General features: G+C 33.6%; 1 protein-coding gene across 1 annotated transcript in view; it reads left to right on the top strand.

The window, feature by feature from the left end:
- The window catches only part of LOC149783712 (protein ABHD13-like), a 32,782-nt gene that overhangs the window by 952 nt on the left and 8,348 nt on the right, over positions 1-23,482 (top strand). Inside the window, exons 2-6 of the mRNA XM_089931953.1 lie at positions 2,073-2,295; positions 11,981-12,081; positions 16,669-16,922; positions 18,746-18,850; positions 21,933-22,040. Coding sequence (XP_089788079.1) covers positions 2,073-2,295; positions 11,981-12,081; positions 16,669-16,922; positions 18,746-18,850; positions 21,933-22,040 — 791 coding nt within the window. The remainder of the gene's footprint in view (positions 1-2,072; positions 2,296-11,980; positions 12,082-16,668; positions 16,923-18,745; positions 18,851-21,932; positions 22,041-23,482) is intronic.

Raw genomic sequence — 23,482 nt, 5'->3', positions numbered from 1 at the left:
TAAATATAATTGTTGATTTCTCTGGCAAGATATAAACATAATTGTTGATATCTCTGGCAAGATATAAACATAATTGTTGATTTCTCTGGCAAGATATAAACATTGTTGATTTTGAGACACGATATAAACACAACCTTATCTCCTTGCTCACTTTTTTCGTTTCTATCATAAATGATTATATGGGTGTAGAATTATTCTGAAAATCAATGTGTGTCCCTGAGTAACATGCTTTGTTAATCAGTAAATTACTGCCCACAAAATTACCGAACTGCTTCAGTCAGAATTATTATACAGGTTTTGTGGTATATAATTTGATACTGATGTATATGATCTGAGAAATATTGGAGACAAAGTCTGTCCTTAACCTCAAAATGGATCCTTTAAGAATACATCTCTGATATGTTTGTAGTGGTACAAAGATTTTTTTCTTCAATTTGTATTTACTTGTAAGCATGTATTTAAATGTATGTGTTTGTATCAGCATACAATTTTGTATAAAGTTGCCCAAGTCTTTGTCATAATAGTCAACCTTAAGTGAACATCTCAGCAGAAAACAATTAAGATTTATTTACTCAAAGCATAATCTCATTGTTATGGAGATTTTATTGTAATAAAAAAGTAACATATCTATCATGTCTGTAAACAAATAACATCTATCCTGTCTGTAAACAAGTAACATATCTATATATTGTCAGTAACAAGTAACATTTCTATCCTGTCTGTAAACAAGTAACATTTCTATACATTGTCTGTAAACAAGTAACATTTCTGTATATTGTTTGTAAACAAATAACATCTATCCTGTGTGTAAACAAGTAACATATCTATATATTGTCAGTAACAAGTAACATTTCTATCATGTCTGTAAACAAGTAACATTTCTATTATGTCTGTAAACAAGTAACATTTCTGTCAATGTCTGAAAACAAGTAATATGTCTGTAAACAAGTAACATATCTAGCATATCTGTAAACAAGTAACATGTCTGTAAACTGCTCTCTTGTATTGGTATTTTATAGTCCAGCATGCATTTTCACCAACATTATGATTTTGAATGTTGCAGTCCAAGACCCTATCCTTGAGATAACATTTGGAGTCCCAACCTAAAAACAGGAGTTCCAATAACAATATTTTTTCTTTGCGTAATCCATGACGTTATGCATGTATTGATGTTGTCAGTTTACTGGTGCTCATTTGTTGGGAAATATGTACAGTAGTATTACAATGAAAGAATTTTTAAAAAATTCATTTGAGAACTGTGATAATTGTGGCTGTTGGTGATGTTAAAGTCACAACATTCTCATTAGCTTTACCTTGCTGTTCTTTAATTTTCTTTGAAACTAGATGGAGTCAAGTAAGAGATTACAGTTTCTTTTCTATAATAATTGATTTAATTGGTTTAATTCCATTTTAATCTGTAAATTAGCCAAAACAATAGAATAATTAATAAATTACCATAATCCATTCACTTTTATATTTTATCTTTAAGCAACACATCATACTGCGTTTAGTTTTTTAGTCAACAAGCATAATTTATTATCAAAATCCTAGATATTTATGTAGACGTAATTTGGTTACAGTGCTTTAGGTCTTTCATTATGGCTTATTTCACCAGATATCTTGTGGTATCTAGTTCTTTCTAAATGAACAATATGCCAAGTTGATATCCAATATGGCCACCATGGCATCTGTCTTGAAAATCTTATGATCGCTGCTCCCTCCCCACCAATTACCAGTCATATCAACATGGGGTTTTCAACAGAAGACATTGTAATGTTTAGTTGTCATAATTGAAAGTGCAGATGCTAAATTCAGTATGGTCACCATGACAGTGATCTTGAAGATCTTGTAGAAAATGGCGCAGTCTCTAGTATAACATTTTCCTTTTGAATCCTTGCATTTTGCCATAAGAGATAAATGTTAGACTGGTTCTTATCTTATTGAGTTTAACCTATAAGTGATCAACTTAATTGTTGTGTTTGTGCATGATCCGTAAGTTCTAGGTATTAATAATTATAGCAGATCAGTGTTTTTTCATATCATTTCAGTGTTTCTGTTTTTAATACTTTCAGGAATTTTCTACAATGCACAGGATATGTTTTTGTACTATCCTAATCAGCCGCCTGGCTCAAGGTTGTATGTTATGTCACCTGATAACTTTGGGATGCGTTATGAGAATCATTTCATTACAACAAAGGATGGTGTCAGCATAAACGTAGTTCTGATTAAACATCCACATCCTGGAGCAGCCACCATTGTCTACTTCCATGGAAATGCTGGAAATATTGGACATAGGTAATTTTAAAATTTTTCAATAATAATACATTTGAAACTTGATTATCCAATCAGTTTTTAGGAAATACACATTAACTTTAAAAGTAACAGTAAAAAATTAACTTTAGTCAGTTGTTATTATTGTTGATTTTTTTTCATTTGAACACTGTTTACACTAGACCAATAGCGTATTAGTCTTTCTTAGACCAATAACCTGAATTTGTCAGTCAGGGATCAATAACCTGTATTGGTTAGTCCTAGACCAATAATCTGTATTGGTCAGTCCTTGACCAATTACCTGTATTGGTTGGTCTTAGACCAATAATCTGTATTGGACAGTCCTTGACCAATTACTTGTATTGGTTGGCCCCACTACAGATTGATGTTATTTCATATCAGGAGTCAAGCTAGACATGAATTTTAGGGAGAAGTGACTTCTTCTTTTGGACAGAATTGAGAGCTAAACAGGGAGAAGTGGGAGCAACGTGAGACACACTATATATATATATATATATATATATATATATATATATATATATATATATATATATATATATATATGTGCATGTATTAAAAACTGTTATATATACAGTAAAAGCTGTTATAAGTGACCACCTGTCATTTCTGACCACAATTGTAATGCACAGATTGATTTATTATATAAACACTGTCATGAGCTACCACCTGCTGAACACGACCAGTGACCATGATATCTTGTCAAAATATTCATTTCAACACTGCTTTGAACAACCACATATCAAAAACGAGGATAAACTCCACCGACCTTTATTTAATCCCTGTAACAACTACTACTCATGCTGTTCTAAAACAAAATAGGCTGGCTACTGATATATGAAACTTTTTAGTTATGCTTATAGTGTTGTATAGTTTCTGTTGTATAGTTTCTGTTGTAAACCATACTAAAGTAGATGAAGATTATTTCCTAGTCTGGTTCCCTGCTCTGTATGCTCCCTGCATTGTTCTCCACTATTTGTGTTGCGGAGAGCAACGCAGGGAGCATACAAAGCAGTGAACCAGACTAATTATTCCAGCACTTAGCCTGCTTCCCGGCCTTATCATAGATCATATGTATGAGTAGGACCCAGCATCCCTATGGATGACCGTTATCGCAAGAGCATAGACAGACACCACTGACCTATATGTAATCTTTACAATGATCGCATGAATAGTAACGATTGTTCTGACAAAAAACAAACATAAAAGGAATAATTAAAAATTTTAAAATTGATGTAGTGGTCACAAATATTGTTCTTCTTTTGAGTTAATACGTATTGCCTGTGGGTGAATAAGGTTATGGTCTATTAAACCAGCAAGAGAGATTTATTATGGGGATTTGATTGATGTTGTTCAAGACTTGTGATGTTTGTTGCATTTTCCCTTGATGTTAAGTGATTACATCCCAATCACAAAGCTGTCATCTATTCAGATTGGTGTGACCCGGTTACACACATTGCTTATAGAGTTAATCCCTGTATGTCTTCTTTGAATGAAACCATTGACTTTTGTCTCTGAGTAAATGGTTCTGTTTCTGGATGAGATAATTGTTTCTTTTTATTTCATTAATTGTTAGATATGCAATGCACATGTATAGATTTTTCATATTTTCCCAGAGCCTAGTCAAAACCGTCTTTTTGTTCGATTTTACAACCAAGCACTAATAATGTTAACAACTAGAACCTTAATAACAATGGACAAATATCTGACTAAAAAGAGACAAATTTTAAGGTTGGAGAAAAGAATTATTGTAACTGAAAGAAGTGAAAAAGAGCAGACCACTCGCAAAAAAACCTCACTTTAAATGTCGGTAAAACACATTTAGGTTGTTATAAAGGAAAAGGAGTAAATCAGAATTGATTTCATATGATAAAATATGTGATCTTCAAATGTAAATGTGATTTCATGCTTAATGATGCAAGTATATCTTTATTGCTATATAATTTTGTATTTAGATGAATGCATACAATATTTTAACAAGAACTACCGGTATCAGTAAAAAGTAGAATGTATGTACAGTGATTGTGGTTTTTTTTCTTTAACTTGTTCAGAAACTGGACCTTGGAAATGTCCTTTTGTATAAACCTGCTATGAGGGACCACCTTTCTTGAGAGACTGCTTTTTTGTTGGCAGAAGGGGCGGTCTCTTGTAACAGGTTTTATTGTATAATATATATATAAGTAGAGATAAACAGTTTTGTCAATATTTGTATTATGTATAATGCACATTTGAAGAAGGAAAAAAAATCAAAAAGTAAAAAATAAATATATTATATCCTGATATGTTTTTGACATATGTTCATTGTTTCATCAGAATTCAATTTATATAATAAAAAATTATGGTGTGCATAATACTTACTATCAAGTATTTTACAAACAATTATAATATGTTGAGAATGTTTTAAAATTCCCTTTCATTTTTACAGACTTAGTAAACTTATTTTTATGATATTAGTTTATACTTTCCTAGTTAAGTTATTCTGTAAATGAGAATAATATAAAAATATTCTTAACTAGTTTGAACAGGGGACATAATTATACAACAAAATTTGATTAATGAATGGCATTTAGTGTTTTGGAATTTTTACCTTTTGGATATACCGTATCAAGATGGTGAATCCAATAGGTTTCCTTTAGCAGACATTCCATCTCAGAATCAGCTATAACAATAGGTTAAAACGAGAAATCTTGCAAAATATGGGAACTCTGGTTAAAATGTGCGGCAGCATGAGATAAAAATGATTAATCAATATAATTTGTTATATCTGATCTGTGTTGGTTCATACGTTTACATATTTGTTGACTGGTTTTTCCAATATATTGGATTCCACATTTTTTGCATGTGATCAAATAACATTTGACGTTGCACAGTTAGTATCACAATGCATATTAAAAGTTTCTTTTGTATTATTACTATAATTGAAAGAAGTATTTTCATTAATAAATGAACAATGCGAACATCTAGGTCAATTACATTTAGTTGATGATCCTATTTTATATGATGTTTTTTCTAGTTTAGAATTAATGAGGAAATCTTTAAGGTTTTTAGTCCTTTTATAAGCAAGTATGGGTTTGCTTTAGTGAAGCAATTTAACACTTGCTTTACATGATAATTTTAATAAATCCCAGTATTTATTGATAATCTTAACTATATTAGGCAAACTTGGATTGTACTCGATAATAAAAGGAATGATATCTTCATCTCTGTTTTTGATTTTACATTGTAAAGATTCAAGTTGTGTAAGAGAATATATTTTTGGAAAGCAGTATTAATGATGTCAATAGGGTAATTTCTGTTTAAAAATGCTTACCTAACTCTGTCAGGGATGATTTAAAAACAGTGTCATCTGAAATAATTCTTCTGTATCTTTTTGCCTGATGATATGGTATCCCTGTGTTTACATGATTTAGGATGACATGAAGAATGTTCAACATGTTGATGAATATTCATGTTTTTAACATGAACCATGGTAGTGATGTCATTATTTTCATTTATCACAACCTCTATGTCCAAAAATGATACTTTATTTTCATACATATTGAATGTAAATTTTATTGTTGGATGTAATTTGTTTAAACAGTCTATAAAATAATAAAGGTCTTCTAATGAATAACTCCAAATCATTCAGATATCATCTAAAATTCTTAACCAAACATCTGGTTTTAAGAAGCATTTATTTTGAAAATCATTTTCTAATTTCCCCATAAATAAAGATGCATAAGAAGGTGCCATAGGACTACCCATTGCTGTTACCAACTTTGGAGATAGTTTGTATTACCAAATTGAAAAAGTTATTTTCAAGCACAAGTTTTATCAAATCACAAATGTTCTTTTGATACTTTACATGTATATTCGTTTTCTTCAAGATAATATTTACATGTTTCAATACCATCATTGTGGGGTGGCCCTGAGTGGCCTAGTGGTCTAAAGCGCTTTCCATTATGGATCAGTGCCATCTCACCTCTGTCTGCATGGGTTCTAGTCTCAGATTCAGCCAATATGGGTATGTGAGAAAGCTTGCCAGTAGCTTCTCTTGGGTCAGTGGTTCTTTCCGGGGTTTTCCTGGGTTCTTCCCCCACCAATAATACTGGCCATCATGTATAGCCTATCGTGTGCTGAAAAATGGTGTTAAACCCTACAACAACAACAACCATCATTGTGTGGTATATTTGTGTTCAGTGAAACCAAATCAAGTTTAACTAGAATGAATTTGCAGTTAGTTTCGGTAAAGATTTCAATTTAGTAATGAAATCAAAAGTATCTTTGACATATGAAGGTAGTGATTTCATCAGTGGTTGTAAAATATCAATATATTGTGATATATCATTTGTAATTGAGTTAATTGTAGAAATAATGGGTCTACCTGGATATCCTAAAGCTAGTGACGTATCAACCGTTTTATGTAATTTGGGTAAAATATAAAACTGAGGTGTGCATATTTTATTTGGGAAGATATCTAATTCATCATATATGAAGCAATCATGTATATAGATTTTATTAATATCTTTGCTTATATTTTCTTTAATATCTTCGGAAGGATTATAGGAAAGTTTTGTATAATATTCTTCATCATTTAATTGTCTTTCTACTTCCTTAATATAATCCTCCTTATTCATTATTACTATCAGCTTTTTTAATGATAATACTTTTGTTTTGTGATAAGGTACATTAAAGAATTTAGTTCTTCTTTAATTATGTTTGTAAAATGTTTTCTTTTAGAACTGCTATTTAAAATTACTTGTTCAGTTGGCTCAATATAAAAATCGAGATAAATATCTTTCCCACTCGAAGGTGTAAATGATGATTCTATTTTTATTGAAAAAGGGCTTATTTTGTAGCTGAAAACTAATTTCATATTGTGAATATATACATGATTGTGAGAAAAATTCTTGTAGTTTTAATGATCTTGTGTAGTTTAAAAATGCTTCTGCTAAATTATTATTATCATGCACTTTGGTTCTCGGACAATATACCCTTTACCCAGAAGAATGTAATCACTATTAGTTAGAATTCGCTTAGAAAGGTTTAACACAGTTTCTTTTCCTCTTTCGATTTCCTATTTTCTTTTCTTTTATTTTCTCCATCTGTTCTTGTTTTGTATTTTAATAAATCTCCTATTCTTTCTTCTGTTTTTATTGTCTGCAACAAATCCTTTAGGGTTTTCATTAGTCTTTCTATTTTTACTGTTAGGGTTACATTGGATTCCTGTGTAATTTTCTTTGCCCCATTTTATACTGCATCTGCATAGGTTTCCTTTTGTGTGCCTGGGGCTGTTAAGTTTTATGCTTGATCATTCTTGGAATTGTTTTGAATGGGTCGATTATTTTTTTCTGTGTGATTTGGCCGATAGGTTATTCTTGATGTTGGCGATGCTTGTTCTATTTCATTTTCATTTCATGCTCATTGTTTATTTCGTGTGTGATTCTCAGTTCCTGCATGTTTATTTTTAACATTGAGGAAGTTAATTTCCTCTGCGGATTCATTTGGTTGTCAATTAGATCTTTTTGATTTCTCTCTAGTAATTTTTGATGATGATTTTCTCGCTGCCCTGGAAAATTGTTTTTCTCTCTCCGTAAATTCTGTAATTTTTTAAGTTGACTTGATAATAGTTCATCGTTTTTAGATTCCGTTTTTTTAAAAAGTTGTTCATTAAAAATGCCAGTATTGCCTTTTATCAAAGTTTTTAGTTCATCTCTACATTCTTCTAGTTCTTTGCCTATCTTGATCACTCTCCTCTGATATTCTTTTAGTCTATCACATATTTCCAAAGATACATTTTTCAATAGGGAGTCAATAGATTCTTGGAACTTCTTTGATGCTGTATCATTCCCAAAATGAACTTTTAGTTTTAAACGCAATCCATTTGGCACAAGATTGTTTTCCAGACAATTTTCAAGAAAGCATGCATGTCATCCATTTTTCATCTGTTTCTCCGCTAATTTTTCCATTGTTGTTTTTAAATACATTGTTCTATTGCTAATCCGTGGATCATACGTTCTATCTACATTATAAAAACATTTGGTGCATGTTTAAAAACTATCATATTCGTATTCAGTGTATTTTGACAATATAAGTTACAAAGAGAACAACAAAAGCTATACATTGTAATGAATTTTACCTGAGTAACTAGATTACATTATTGCAAATTGCATGTTAGTACAAATGCTTAAACAGCTACCCATAATCAAGAATTGTTTTATTTTTATTTTCTGAAAGTTCATTATAAAATGGCATTTGAAAAGATTTCTAAACTTGTTTGAAACAACGCCTGCACCATGTACATGACAGAAAATGTACACATTTTTCAGATCATACTGTTTGTACTAATTTCTTGGCTGCCAATAAAACTTTACCATGCCTGTTCTTTTGACAATACACTGAAGAATTAAAGTCAGAATATGAATGAACTTAACATTTTTTCAATCGCATCAACACAGCCAACATGCAAGTGCATATATTTTTAGAAAGGGTTTTACCTAATGTAACTATTCACTTTCTAGCTTCGTTACAACAGTCGATTGATAGGATTGCAAATGTAAGACTTTATTGTTTGTCTGCATACTTGGTGTAACATAAGGCATTGGTTAAATAGTATTTGCTTTGTTGGTTTTTTTTTGTTTCTTCATATTTTCACAAAAATTAGTAAATTCAGAATTTGACCTTACAATGTCTCATCAAATTCCACAAGATAGCATTGTCATGTATGTTTATGACCTGCATAATGGCATTTTAAAGCTAAATCTTTAATAACATAATATCTAGTCTCAGCTTTCTTACAAACTAGATATTTTCCTGAATATATTTTCCCAGTGGTTTACGAAAAGAGACAATCTAATAAAACTGTACTTCCCAGAACAGCCATGTCTGCTATTACAGTTCCAAACAGATTTTTATCAACAAAATAATATACATGCAGCAGTTAAAATATTCATGTTAATGATTCTATTCTTAAAACTCAAGCTGCTATTTACATAAATTTAAGTTTTGAAACACAAGTTTGTATGTTTTTATCCTCAACGGATGACTTTTGGAAATCAGGCAGTAATAGTTGCTAATTTACTCAGGAAATGGTTAAGAGTTTGTTAGTAGGCATAATTGATATCAGCACCAACTATTTGATGGCTTGAAGCGTACATTTCTCCTTGAGCTATATATAACAACACTGGAAGTAACCTGGCCAAGGCGAGGGAGCATCTCATACAGATGGTCATTCAATGTTCCTCTAAAACAATTCACAGGGCGAAGTCGTTTTTGCTTTCCTAACAGAAGAAGGCGATGTTTACACTTTTTAGGCAACTTGGTCGCCACTTCGCCTGGTAGCATGACCACTGCATATGTTGCCAATATAGCTTCCTAACTTTATAAGTGGGCTTAGTAGTGCCATCTATGGTTTAAGTATTTGTCATGCTATCCTTCATGTTTTGTATAAATTACACATCTCATGCCTTTACTTTTGAGCTTCCATATACAGTAAATATGCACCTAATAATCACATAAAAGCACAGCAAAATCTGCACTCAAATCTGTGATGCTGTGGCAGTCTGACAGACTATCAACACAGATTATCTCTTACTAGCAATTACTTATCTCCATTTCAGCATTGTAATTGTCAAATGGTAAGTTGCAAAGTCCCATCACTTACCTGCAATTCTTATCATTTGTTCCATAATTAGAAGAAATGCAACTGATATGTTATTTATTATGACAATTTTTTTAATGGTTAGCAGATCATGTTGACAGTTGGTTTTGCATCAGTTCTCAAACTGTTTAGCTTGTTAGCAATACATATTGCAGTGCAAGAATTATTATTGCAATATATTGCAATACAATTTCATTTGGCAGTACTCACCTCTATCTGGGTAACAACACCTTGTTGTGTGCAACAACTCAACTTGACCAGATCTCATTGTAAGTGGCTCAACTATCATATTTGACTGTGGGGGCCCCAAGTGGCCAAGTGGTCTTAAGCACTCACCATTCCGGATCACCGTCATCTCACCTCTGTCTGCGTGGGTTCAAGTCCAAGGCTCTGCTAGCATGGGTATGTGGGAAAGCCTGCCAGTAGCTTCTCATGGGTCGGTGGTTCTTCCCTGGGTTTTCCATGGTTCTTCCTCCACCAGTTATACTGGCCGCCATGTATAGCCTATCTTGTGCTGAAAAATGGTGTTAAACCCTAAAACAACAACAACAACATATTTGACTGTGATAATGTAACTTTGAAAGTTGGGCAACTCAAGAGTGTGCATTCTCGTCTGGTGTTTTTCAAGTCACTAGATTTATATGTAAATGCTCTGATTGACACAAAATCAGATATTTTACAGAATGTCATTGTTTTAACTGCTTCAGTAAAAATTAATGTTATGTCCATGTCAAACTTCACGTGACAGAATAGAGAAGTCTTCATCCTCCTGGTAGTGATCATAGTTTGCCATACCTAAGCTGGGAAGGAAATGTACACTATTTATTTATACCATTAATCATGTGAAACATGATAAAGTTTTGTCTACTTTTGCAAGCATATTTTGGATTGGAGGCAGAATAGAACAACTGCACCTGGCTTAATCTTGTGCCATGTAAAATTAGAGTTCAAAGAGTACTAAGCAAGATTCACATTCAAACTCAACATTTAAACCATCAAATTAGTAAACTCAGAAGGTCAAAGGTTATTATGTAGCACTGATCATAACGTTTGACCCTTAAGGTGAAATTTTCAGGAGTCAAACTGACATGTAGGGTGGAATGTACTCAACATTTAAACCATCAAATTTCTGTCTCTTCAGGCCACATGTTCTTCTATCTCTCCTTGTTCACTGGAGGAAATCCTGTCGTGCTGTTGATTATGTCACGACTTCGTATTCATTTTTGTCTTTTTTCTGTCATTTAACCATATCTTTTAAACCTCAGTATCCAATCCCCCCAGCACTATCAGAGGCTTATCATGTCTTCAGTATTTTTTATTGCTTAGTGTGCATGATATCTTACGGTCCATACCACCATGCCTTTTTCTTCTGTGAAAACAAGACTGTTTATCGTATTAAATTGCACTATTGCTGTATGTTGCATCATACATTCAGTGGAGAGATTTTATTGAAATCATGTTCAGTTGCATGCCATGACAAGACGGTGTGTTGCATCCTGTGACCTGACTGCCTGCCTCAAAGTGAAGGTCTCAGCAAGGGAAAGTGTTTGAAACAGTTATTTGAATTGACTGAAACTGGAGCAGGTTGTGTATTGTCAGTGTGTTACTTATCACAGCAGTGCCCTCTTGAACCCCAAAGCAGCCTTATCATTTTCATAGTATGAGAAAATGTAATTCAGTGATCTGTATCCTTATTCAATTTCTTAAGGTATTGTAATTACTCTGTAATCATAGATACATGTATATCCCCAGATTTCACTTAGGCAGGTGTGCTTGCTTCGTTATTCAAACAGCAAGAAGGTCAAAGGTTATTATGTAGCACTGATCATAACGTTTGACCCTTAAGGTGAAATTTTCAGGAGTGAAACTGACATGTAGTGTGGAATGTACACTTTGTTTTGGGGTCAGATATGAACCCATCTACAAATTTTCTGGAATAGAACCTGGTTAATCTTCATTTTTTTCTCATATGAATAAGAATATGGTAATGCACCTATCAATAAGACATAACACAGTGGTTTTGAAATTTATTTATTTTTCTTTTATTTATAGGTTAATGATAGCTCAAGCAATGTACCTGATGTGTCATGTAAACATACTGATGGTTGAATACAGAGGCTATGGTAAAAGTGCTGGCTCTGCTTCTGAAAAAGGTATAAAGAACATGATTTAATTAAAATATCATTATCCCAATGCATTTTGATGGACAGGCGATTATGCATGTCAGTACAGTGGAACCCCGCTATAACGCGATAATTGGGGTCCAAAAATTTGGATCGCGTTAATGCGGGGTTTTACAGTATTTTACTTTTTCCGAGAACAACTCATTGGCACATATACATGCATTCATGTCTAATGTGTACGATGAATAGGGTATTAACATTGTTTGCTATCGTGACGTCATGGCATGCAGTTCATCTATAATGCATGTAATTCCATTGAAAAATTGCAAACATATTTACAATATTTAATATAAAAAAATTCCCAGATCACTGTGTCTGAATTCAGCGTCTAATATACAGCATGAACAGAGTATCAACACCGTTTACTTGCCGTCTGATATCGTACTGTTGGGGCTTGCAATTAATCCATAATATCTGTAATTCCATTGCAAAAATTGTATACATATTTAAACTATTCAATAATTTTGTCACACATCATTATGTGTCTGAATTCAATGTGAAAAATTAACAGCAAAATTAGGTTAAGAAAGACGAAACACATGTATGGTTCATTACGTTCCAGGGTCTATGAGCGGTGTCTGTTCAAATTTCCTACTGCAAAATTTTTTCTCATATGCGTTTCCGTGTACATTTATCTGATGCAAATTCCCAATAATTAATGCTTGTATGCCTATTCATTTGAACAACTACAGCAAGAATAATTAACAATCTACACATGCTTTCAGCATGCATATAACTTTTACTTCAGATTTTGTGAATATCGAGAAAAAAACGTGTGAAAACTACTATAGTAATCAGTGCGCAAAGTGCAAAGAATGACTTACGTTTGTAAACTTGCTTTTTCATAACGGTAAAATATTTTTATTAAAAAAATAGAAAATTAATAATGAGTTCATGAACAAACACCATACCCATAAAACCTGAGAACTAAGTGCATAGGCCTGCAATGGTCATGAGTCACGTTTATAAACCGAACGCATGTACAATTTCATACCCTTTCAATTTCTAGCTAATAAAGACATTATTTACTGGTCGACTGATTGCGTCTAATAACACCGCCAAGCCCAGCAAATATCATGGCGGCTTTCGTTTTTTTTTAATATTAAATTGTGAGAATCTTTTATCAACCACTGCATTGTCTGCTGTTTGTTTGTGTATGCAGTTAAAGAAACAGATGTCGGCTATTGTTTGAGCAACGATTGTATACAGAATTAATTGAAGACAATTACAAAGATGACTTACTGGCTTTACTCATGGATCAGTAATAAGTAACATTTCCTGTAATGTTTATTTTGGCATAACACTTCAAGAACCTGGTGAAATTGTTAAATTTCAGAAGCCAAGCCATGATCGTATTAGATTCGAATTTGTATGCGAACTCTTCCCCAAAATGATAATAAGTGTTTTACACACTATTTCTCGTACTTTAAAAAAAAAGTATTTTTCCGGGTATGAGAAAAATACACGTACATGTACAAGTATTTAAAATTTCAGGAACCACGCCACGATCGTATTATATTCGAATTCATACACGCTCTCTTCCCCAAAATGATAATAATTTTTGGCGTAAAGTGCAGAGAACAAATTGCATTTGTAAACTTGCTTTTCCATAACGGTAAAATATTTTTATAAAAAATAAGAAATTAATAATGAATTCATAAGAAAACCCCATACACATTTAAAACCCGAGAACTAAGCGCAATAGGCTAGCAATGGTCACAGGTCACTTTTGTAAAAAAAAAAAAATTACAGTTGAGCTCATGTAAAATTTCAACAGATTGCGTCTAATAACACCGACAAGCCCAGCAAACATCTTGGCAGCCTTTGTTTTTTGATGTTTATTAAACTGTGAGAATCTGTTATCAACCACCGCATTGTCTGCTGCTTGGTTGTATATGCAGTTAAAGAAGAAACACGTGTTATCTATTGTTTGAGCAACGATTGTATACAGAATTAATTGAAGACAATCACAAAGACGACTTACTGGCTTTAATCATGGACCAGTAATAAGTAACATTTCCGATAATGTTTATTTTGGCATAACACTTCAAGAACCTGGTGATGTTGTTAAATTTCAGAAGCTACGCCACGATCATATTATATTAAAATTTATACGCAAACTCTTCCCCAAAATGATAATAAACATTTGACACACTATTTCTCATAGTTTAAAAGAAAAAAAAATTCCTGGTACGAGAAAAATATACAACCATGTATTTAAAATTTCAGGAACTACGCCACGATCATATTAAATTGGAATTCAAACGTGATCTCATCCCCATAGTGATACTAATTTATTTATACACTGTTTCATGTACTTTGAACAAAAAATATTTTTTTCATGTGTGAATATACAAAATTTTGGGAGCCACGCCACAACCACATTATATCCAAATTCGCATTAAAGTGGGGCACATTATAGCGGGGTTGCATTATATGTACATGAATGAGTAATGACATGTGACTCCCTTCCACTTCTGTCAACTTAACAACTTTAGGATGTGATTGGGGGTGGTCCTAAGAGGTGGACAAAGGTTTTAGAAGAATGATTCATGCATATCTGCAATATTTCAAGAAAGTGTTAGTTTCAGGGACTGAAAGTGTTTTGAGGTCCCAAGGGGAGTAATGTGTGATCTAAAAGAACCAAGTTGTCCAAGTGAGAATAAGTTAATATTTTCATATAAGCCTGTAATGTTATTTGTTATTGAAAAATATCAGCAGAAGGCATTCTATACTATTTATTAAATACAGGACATAAGCCCAGTTAGGGAGGGGAGAAAAGACTGCCCTGAAATTGTTTTTCCCACGGAACTTAAACCCAACTGAACATATAACATAAATCAGTGTGGAATATCTGATTACTTTTACTGTCATGTAATATTACAAAGCTAATTAGATTAAGGCTTACACTACAAAGCCTATAGAAAAGTTTCTGTCCTTAAAATTCATTGGATACTGGATGCAGTCCTTGCTGTTCTCAGTAGTTAGGAGTGGGAGGTGAAAGTAATAAAACTGTCATTTGTGTTCATCTTGGCATTAACTTGAGACTGGATACTAAACTTTCATTGAAGATCTCATTGATTTTTCTCAGCATAGAAAATGAATATTCTGCATCTGCAATGCTGCAAGGGAGTGGCAAACTTGTTGGGTGGTGTTGCTCTGTAGACTGATATCATACATTCCAGAATAATCAATGTTGATATGGCATTTGTAATTTGTATAAAAAAAATAAAATGTTTCCCCTTGCTGATGAGCTTCACAAAGTCAGATTATGTCTGTGTGTTCTGAAATTTAATGTGTGTGTGTTTGGGATTTTTAAGGTAGCTTTATGAAAAAAATCAGTCATATTGCTATGATGTCTGCAGTGTGACAGTTTTTAGTGATGTCTAGTACTGGGGCATCATGCCACAAACATGTAGCATCATGTCCCACCCAGTCACATTATCCTGACAACAGGCCAACCAGTTGTAACACTAACCTCTTAATGCTGAGCACAAAGTGCAGCAGCTGCTATTACAATTTTGTATATCTTTGGTATGACACAGCTAGGGTTCAAACCTGTGACCTCTGAGATACAAGGTGGATGCTCTAACCACTAGACCACATGAGCTGTTCAGAAATTGAATTATAATGGGCTTTGCTTATTTTGGAGATAGTGCATCATTTCGTATGTTGTTGTTGTTGTTGTTGTAGGGTTTAACACCATTTTTCAGCGCACGATAGGCTATTCATGGCGGCCAGTATTAATGGTGGAGGACGAACCCGGGAAAACCCCGGAAAGAACCACCAACCCACGAGAAGCTACCGGCAAGCTTTCTCATATACCCACATTAGCCGAATCCAAGACTCTAACCCACGTAGACACTATTCCATGTACTGAAGTAATCATGTTTCACATTTTATATATGTAGTGAAATCAGAATTTAAAAACAAACATTGACACTGATCACAAATATATCAGTTTTTAATAAAGGTGGCTTAAACATTGTCATTCAAGCCAATGATGACGTGTCCTATCTTTTGTTCTTCAACACACATCTCTTTGATTGAACCTACCTCAAATGAATTGGGTTGTTCCATTTAGTTTACTTTAAAATACAATGAATCTATGACACATGGTTTCACATTCAAAAAACCCATTAGTTGTCTTAGAACTGTTTTATGTACTGTTGTTATAAATAGAAAATTAGGAAATCAGACAGAGGTCTAACGATGGATAAATGAACAGCAGCCAATAGTCACGCGACGTGAGTCTTGAACTGTAATCATTATTCTTTGTCTTGCTCCTGATGTCTTTGATCTGAACCTGGAAACATGTTTTTCTTTTAATATTTAATGGGTACCCGGTTACCCATTTTTATTATTACCAGGGTTATTGTGAATAGGTGGGTATCCAAGTATCTGGGTGTGTGTTGACAGCTTTAGTTGTTGTTGTTGTTGTAGGGTTTAACGTCATTTTTCAGCACACGATAGGCTATACATGGCGGCCAGTATTAATGGTGGAGGAAGACAGCTTTAGTGTTATTATTATTATTATTATATACCTTTCTTTTTTAGGTCTCTACTTTGATTCAGCAGCTTCTGTAGACTTCTTAATGCAGAGGAAAGATATTGATCTCAGAAAAATTTTCATCCTTGGGGCATCACTAGGGGGCGCTGTAGCTATAGAGCTGGCTACAAATCCAAGCTATGCAGATAAGCTTGCTGGACTTATACTTGAAAATACCTTTACCAGCCTGCCAGATATAGCAAGAAATATATTTAGCGTCAAAATTTTAGATTATCTACCAACATTATTTTTTAAGAATAAGGTAAGTTTTTTGCATTATGAGATATTTCTATGTTACTTATAATAGTCCCCATTTTTCCTTGCATGTGGAGATGCAATGCAGGGTTGTGTATACATACATTTGTAAGTACTGCATTAAACAGGGTAGAGCTTTGGTAAAAGTTCATATACTTTGCCACTAGTCATGAATCATCTCAAGCATTGTATTTCAGTCTGTGAACTAGGTCACTTCAGTCCATAATTGAGGCTTCAGTGTCTTTGGGAAGACGGTGTTTAAAGCTCATATCTTCATTGAATACATACCAACCATTATGCTTTTGACATAATCATTATGCCTTTTTTAACCTAATTTCGTCATGCTCATCTGTATTAGGTGGCACTCTACATTTTCATATTTTGGAAAGGGTTAGATTTTTGAAGGAAAATAATTTCCCTGGTTTTCCTCACTGGTGATATTAGCCATTTAGAAAACACCTTCTATATGTTAGGTATTGTTAAGTGAGCTTTTAATTCCATTTGGTTTGACTTATGATTGATGGGTGTGATATGGGTTATAGAGTATGCAGCTATGCCTTACTTCATATTTGCACCTATCAAACACTGCTGACTCCGCTTGGTCATTTTTACTTCTTAGATTGCAGAGGTAAATTGTGAAAAGAAAGAGGCAATAACTTTTCTTACGTTTTATGTATTTGGTAATTCATTCATTGCACTTTCAGAAACTGGTATTGTCTAGTATAGCAAAATTTGTTTCCCCATCTTTAATAACTGCTAAATGAAGTGTTTGAGGCTAATTCACGCTGATCTTTAGAACACATGGGAGCAGCTATTTTGGTTACCTGTGTGCTTAGATCATGTACAGTTTCCACAAGTACAACATCCAAAGAAATTTCAACCACATTACATGAAAGTAGCATAGAGGCATGCCAATATTCTCTCCATTGTGCAAAATCAAACAATTTCATATATATATATATATATATATATATATATATATATATATATATATATATATATATATATATATATATATATACATATACGTGCGCGCACACACACACACACACACACACACATGACAGTTATGGTTCGCATGTACATCATTTTTCAAGCTGTAATGGGGCATCAATGTTCCATTAACACAATTTTATCTATTTCCTGCATTGTTAAATAGTGTCGAATGTGGATATGGTGTCTGCAGTGTAAATATATTTATGAGGTTTTGAAATGTCATATAACAGATCATAATATTATCATTGAAAATGTACATCTGATTCAACAGTATAATGATACTGTGTTAGAAGTTTTGAATGTTGAATTACCTAGATTGTAACTTGATCTATGGTTGATATATGAAGTGTTCTGTACAAAGCGATGAATTGCCAGAATTACACATTTGCATAATAGCAAGAAATGTTTTGTTTTTTTTTTAAAAGTAATGTTACCATTTTATTAGAGTCCTATTTTCAGTTGTTTGTGGATCTTTCACATAAATCGATGAAATTTTACACAGTTATTACTTATATTTATACATGTTATAGAGTGGAAACTGTATAGATGTTTAACCTATTGGGTGGCATGCATCATCTTTGAAACATTAAGCACAACAGGTGCTAGCAAGTAATGGTTAATCTTTTGCACTGGATAAGATTGATAAGCAACCAAATGCAATTTCTAATGACATGACAGCTGTTGGTAGATAGGTCAGTTTGAATTTGAGAATTTGTCTGTTATCCAAGCCATATTTGTTTCTACTGACTAGTTGATAAAAGTTTATACATATGTGTATAATGTTGTTTGTGTATATAGGTAGATATTGTATTGTAATTAATGTGTCCTTTTCAGTTTCCTTCTGAGGTTAGGATTGCAAAAGTTAGTCTGCCAGCATTATTCCTCTCAGGGTTGGATGATGAACTTATACCTCCAAGAATGATGAAGTCTTTGTATGAGGCAAGTATAACAGTACAGCAGAACAAAGATTATCCAGAAGACAATGAACATGATTGTTCATTTGTATTGACTCACCAATTTTTGCCTGCTTACCCACATTTACATTTTCCAGTTGATTCAGATTGTCCGAACTACCAGATTACCAGACAAATTCATTGTCTACAGATAGGTCCATTTATTGGGCTTTTTAACAGTTGCAGAATTTATTTTGCCTTAGTATATATTCAGTGTGTACTTAAAGCCCAGTGCTACTGCAAACTGCACAGACCCTGACCTGCCATGTCATAATGTGCTGGCAGATCTAGGTCTATGCAGTTTATTAGAACCAGTCAGTAAAACAAACAACATTGTGAGATGGCAATTCAATATCTGTGGTGTTTGCAATTGGATACTATTTATGTATGAATGTATATGGTACTTCCGAACAAGTTGTTGTTGTTGTTGTAGGGCTTAACGCCATTTTTCAGCACACGATAGGCTATACATGGCGGCCAGTATTAATGGTGGAGGAAGAACCCGGGAAATCCCCGGAAAGAACCACCGACCCTCGAGAAGCTACTGGCAAGCTTTCTCACATATCCACATTGGCCGAATCCGAGACTCGAACCCATGCAGACAGAGGTGAGATGGCAGTGATCCGTAACGGAGAGCGCTTTAGACCACTCGGCCACTCGGGGCCCCTCCGAACAAGTATTTTTGGATCTATGACCGTGTTACAATAGGAACTGTGTTATAATGGATTATATTGAGATGCATGATCATACCAGTGTTACAATAGGAACTGTGTTATAATAAATTATAATGGGATCATTGACCATACCAGAGGTACAATAAAAACTGTGTTATAATGAATTATAATGGGTTCCTTGACCGTACCCATGTTACAATAGGAACTGTGCTATAACGAAGCATAATGGGATGCATGACCTTACCCATGTTACAATAAGAACTATGCTATAATGAATTATAATGGGATGCGAGATCTTACCCTTGTTACAATATGATCTGTGTTATAATGAATTATAATGGGATGTGAGATCTTACCCATGTTACAATAGGAACTGTGTTATAATGAATTATAATGGGATGCGAGATCTTACCCGTATTACAGTAGGAACTGTGTTATAAAGAATTATAATGGGATGCGAGATCTTACCCATGTTACAATAGGAACTGTGTTATAATGGATTATATTGGGATGCATGACCATCCCCATGTTACAGTAGGAACTGTGTTATAATGAATTATATTGAGATGCATGATCATACCAGTGTTACAATAGGAACTGTGTTATAATAAATTATAATGGGATCATTGACCATACCAGAGGTACAATAAAAACTGTGTTATAATGAATTATAATGGGTTCCTTGACCGTACCCATGTTACAATAGGAACTGTGTTATAACGAAGCATAATGGGATGCATGACCTTACCCATGTTACAATAAGAACTGTGCTATAATGAATTATGATGGAATGCGAGATCTTGCCCGTGTTACAATATGAACTGTGTTATAATGAATTATAATGGGATGCGAGATCTTACCCATTACAATAGGAACTGTGTTATAATGAATTATAATGGGATGCATAACTTTACCCATGTTACAATAGGAACTGTGTTACACTGACGCATAATGGAATGTGAGACCTTACACAGGTTACAGTAGGAACTGTGGTATACTTAGGTTTTGTATAATGAGGTATATTATACCTGTATAATGAGGGTACATTGTACTTTAAAGAACAATGCTGTTGTATCATTTATATTTGTGCATCAGTTTAACATGGAAAAATTATGTTCATTGTGTTCAGAATAGCATTTTAATTGCAACACAAGAACTGTTGCAGCGTTTGTTTGTTTTTGGTGCCTGATTGGCAAATTCCAAGTTGACATTTTCACAACTCAAGTTGAAACTGCTCTTCCCTTTCATGAGTATTACCAATAGAACAACAAGAACAAATTTACTCTAAGAACAAACCTTATAAAACATCTTTATCCCTTAACATAATCAATTTCCTGGCCAAAATGTGTTGCATCAGCATGTCATCTGTCGGCATCAGCATGTCATCTGTCAGTCTTCAAATTCAGCTAAACAGCTGACACTGTAATTGTCATGGCCAAAGACGAATTGGATGATTTTCTTGGAAAAGGAAATTTTTGCTTTAAAAAAATTATGGAAAGATAGAAATGAACACAAAACTATTTGCTGGCATTGTCAAATTTAATATTGGTATAATGGAAACACTACAGCATTGACCATGTAACTATCCAAGAAACATGCCACTGAAACTAGTTTACTCAAAACTGAAACTGCAAAATGGAAATCGGCCAACTTCTTGTGAAAGCTCTGAAACTTTTATCCTGAAAGTGGTTGCGGTCACTTGCCAATGCATTGGGCACTCAGCACTAAAAGCAGCCTCTGCAAAAGTGGCAGAGCTGCACCAAATCCAGACCGCCATACTTTACTAGCCATGGTTTGTGCATTTCTAAAATATTGTTGACAAATCTAGCAAGTTTCTTATGCCCTAGAAGAGAAGCAAACATTTCCATATATGGCAAAGCATAAGTTAATATTTGGTTGTGAAGCTAGGTAGAACTCTACATTGGACATCCAGGAGAGATTTTCAACAAGATATCCAGAGACCTGAGGAGAGTTCAGAAGTAAATTTATTTTTGTCCATAAACAGATAGTGACTCATCAGTACAGGTTGTCAGGGCTTTGCTACATCATAATTATCTTTAAACTTTTATCTGAGTCTATTTTAGACTCCTTCCATCTTGTCATTTAGAAGGAACAAGTAGAGATGAGCTGACTTGAAACTTGCTTGACAAGAATGTTGCTTGTATTAAGTTGAATTTTATCTGCAGAACACAAGCTCAGAGTTTACATTGAGCACCAAAACTCTGTGACTGAGATATTGCTTGTACATAAGACAAACAAATTAATTTCCATGAAATAATTTGCATGACACTATGATTGCATGAAAATTAAAAGGTGAAGAATTTGGGAGTCAGTGTTGGGATTGTTGCATGTTTTCATTTTCTGCTAAATGTGTTGATTTACATTCGATTGCAGGTATGTGGGAGTCATTCAAAGAAACTAGTGCCTTTTCCAGGAGGGACACACAATGAAACCAGTATGTGTCCAGGCTACTTTGAAGCAGTCGCTTATTTTATTAAAGAGGTAAAATTTAGTATTTTATTGTTTCTACCCCCACCCCCACCCTTTTGTATTTATGTTTCTTGTGCTTAATGCACATGCAACTTCTACATGTAGAGCTTAGATCCAGACATTACATGACATCACATTGGGAACTGTTTTTCTATAGTGTTGTCAGTTGGAGTATAATGCCTTCACTCTTGCACTATACCCCATCAAAACAAAGAGAAAAGTTTACACCAGTAAAGGAAATAAAGAAAAATGATGGTTTTGCAGATGTCCAGGTAGCTACATTTGCATGAAATTTATTAATATATATTTATTTATACAGTCATGGTGAAGGATCTATAGACCTATACCATTATACAGCTGAATAAGCAAGTTTACTTTTTCCATGTTTTATGCCATCAAAATTTCTAGCTACAGCCAGAAAATCCATTTCATGGGAGTTGGTAGCTAACAAGTCTTAGGACAAATAAAAAAAAAAGTGTTTTTCCAGTTTGCCAACCACCCCTGTTTCTCATTGCTGACTTTTTCCCCCTTGATAAAAAATTTTTGAAGAAAATAATATTTTTTAAAATTTAAAAACTACCAAAATCACTAAATATATAAAAGGTTTACAAAGATAAAAACACCTGCGAACCCTAATTTTAAAACCATTATAACCAGAAACATATTTCTTTGTTTGGCCCTTTCATGATAGGACAGTTTCCATTTCGGAAATAACTTTTGTCTTAATATAACAGTCATCAGTGGAACTGCAACCATCAGACTTTTGCAGCTACGTCAACTCAGGGAAATTGTTTGCAGCAATGCCATTTTTGACATATGCAGTTAACAACTGGCAATATATCTAGAAGTTTATATTTTTAAAACCATTTCCCCAGACATGTTGATGTTGTATTTTATTTTTAAAGCCACTTCCCCAAACATGTTGATTTTTTTTTACTGCTTTCTTGGTTGCAGATGAAGCTGTTTCTGACCCTTGACATGAGGTTTTAGACAATTATGGCTTACAAATGTTGATTTTTTAAAGTTCATGCTTCATGTTATAAACAGGTTTGACTGACCAGTTTTTGTGCACACAACACATCTTCACACTGGTATTATGATCATTTGTAAACATTAGTAATGACAGAGGCACCTAGTTACAAACACTATAAATATAATGCTTTCATGGTCATTTGATTCAGTTACAGCTATCTTGTTTTCAGTCAGTGCTTTGTAACTGTGACCGATGGTAGTCTGTAGAAGAATTATCAAAACAAAACATTAACAGCTTGCTTTGAGCAATTGTGACCATAACAGTTTGCACAATGCAGACAAAGGGCATAAATAAACCCATGTGACATTTTAGCAAAGTTCCCAATATATAAAGTTTTCTGACACGTGTTATGCCTGAGAAAATTCATTAGTGAATTAGTCTCATTAAACAACCTAGTGACATTAACAGAACAAATTAATAG

This window comes from Sinohyriopsis cumingii, chromosome 14 (genome assembly GCF_028554795.1).
Source record: "Sinohyriopsis cumingii isolate HCF-2022 chromosome 14, ASM2855479v2, whole genome shotgun sequence".
Classification (NCBI taxonomy): Eukaryota; Metazoa; Mollusca; class Bivalvia; order Unionida; family Unionidae; genus Sinohyriopsis; species Sinohyriopsis cumingii.
Note: the sequence above shows the minus strand (reverse complement) of the source record. Positions and strands in the feature narration are given on the sequence as shown.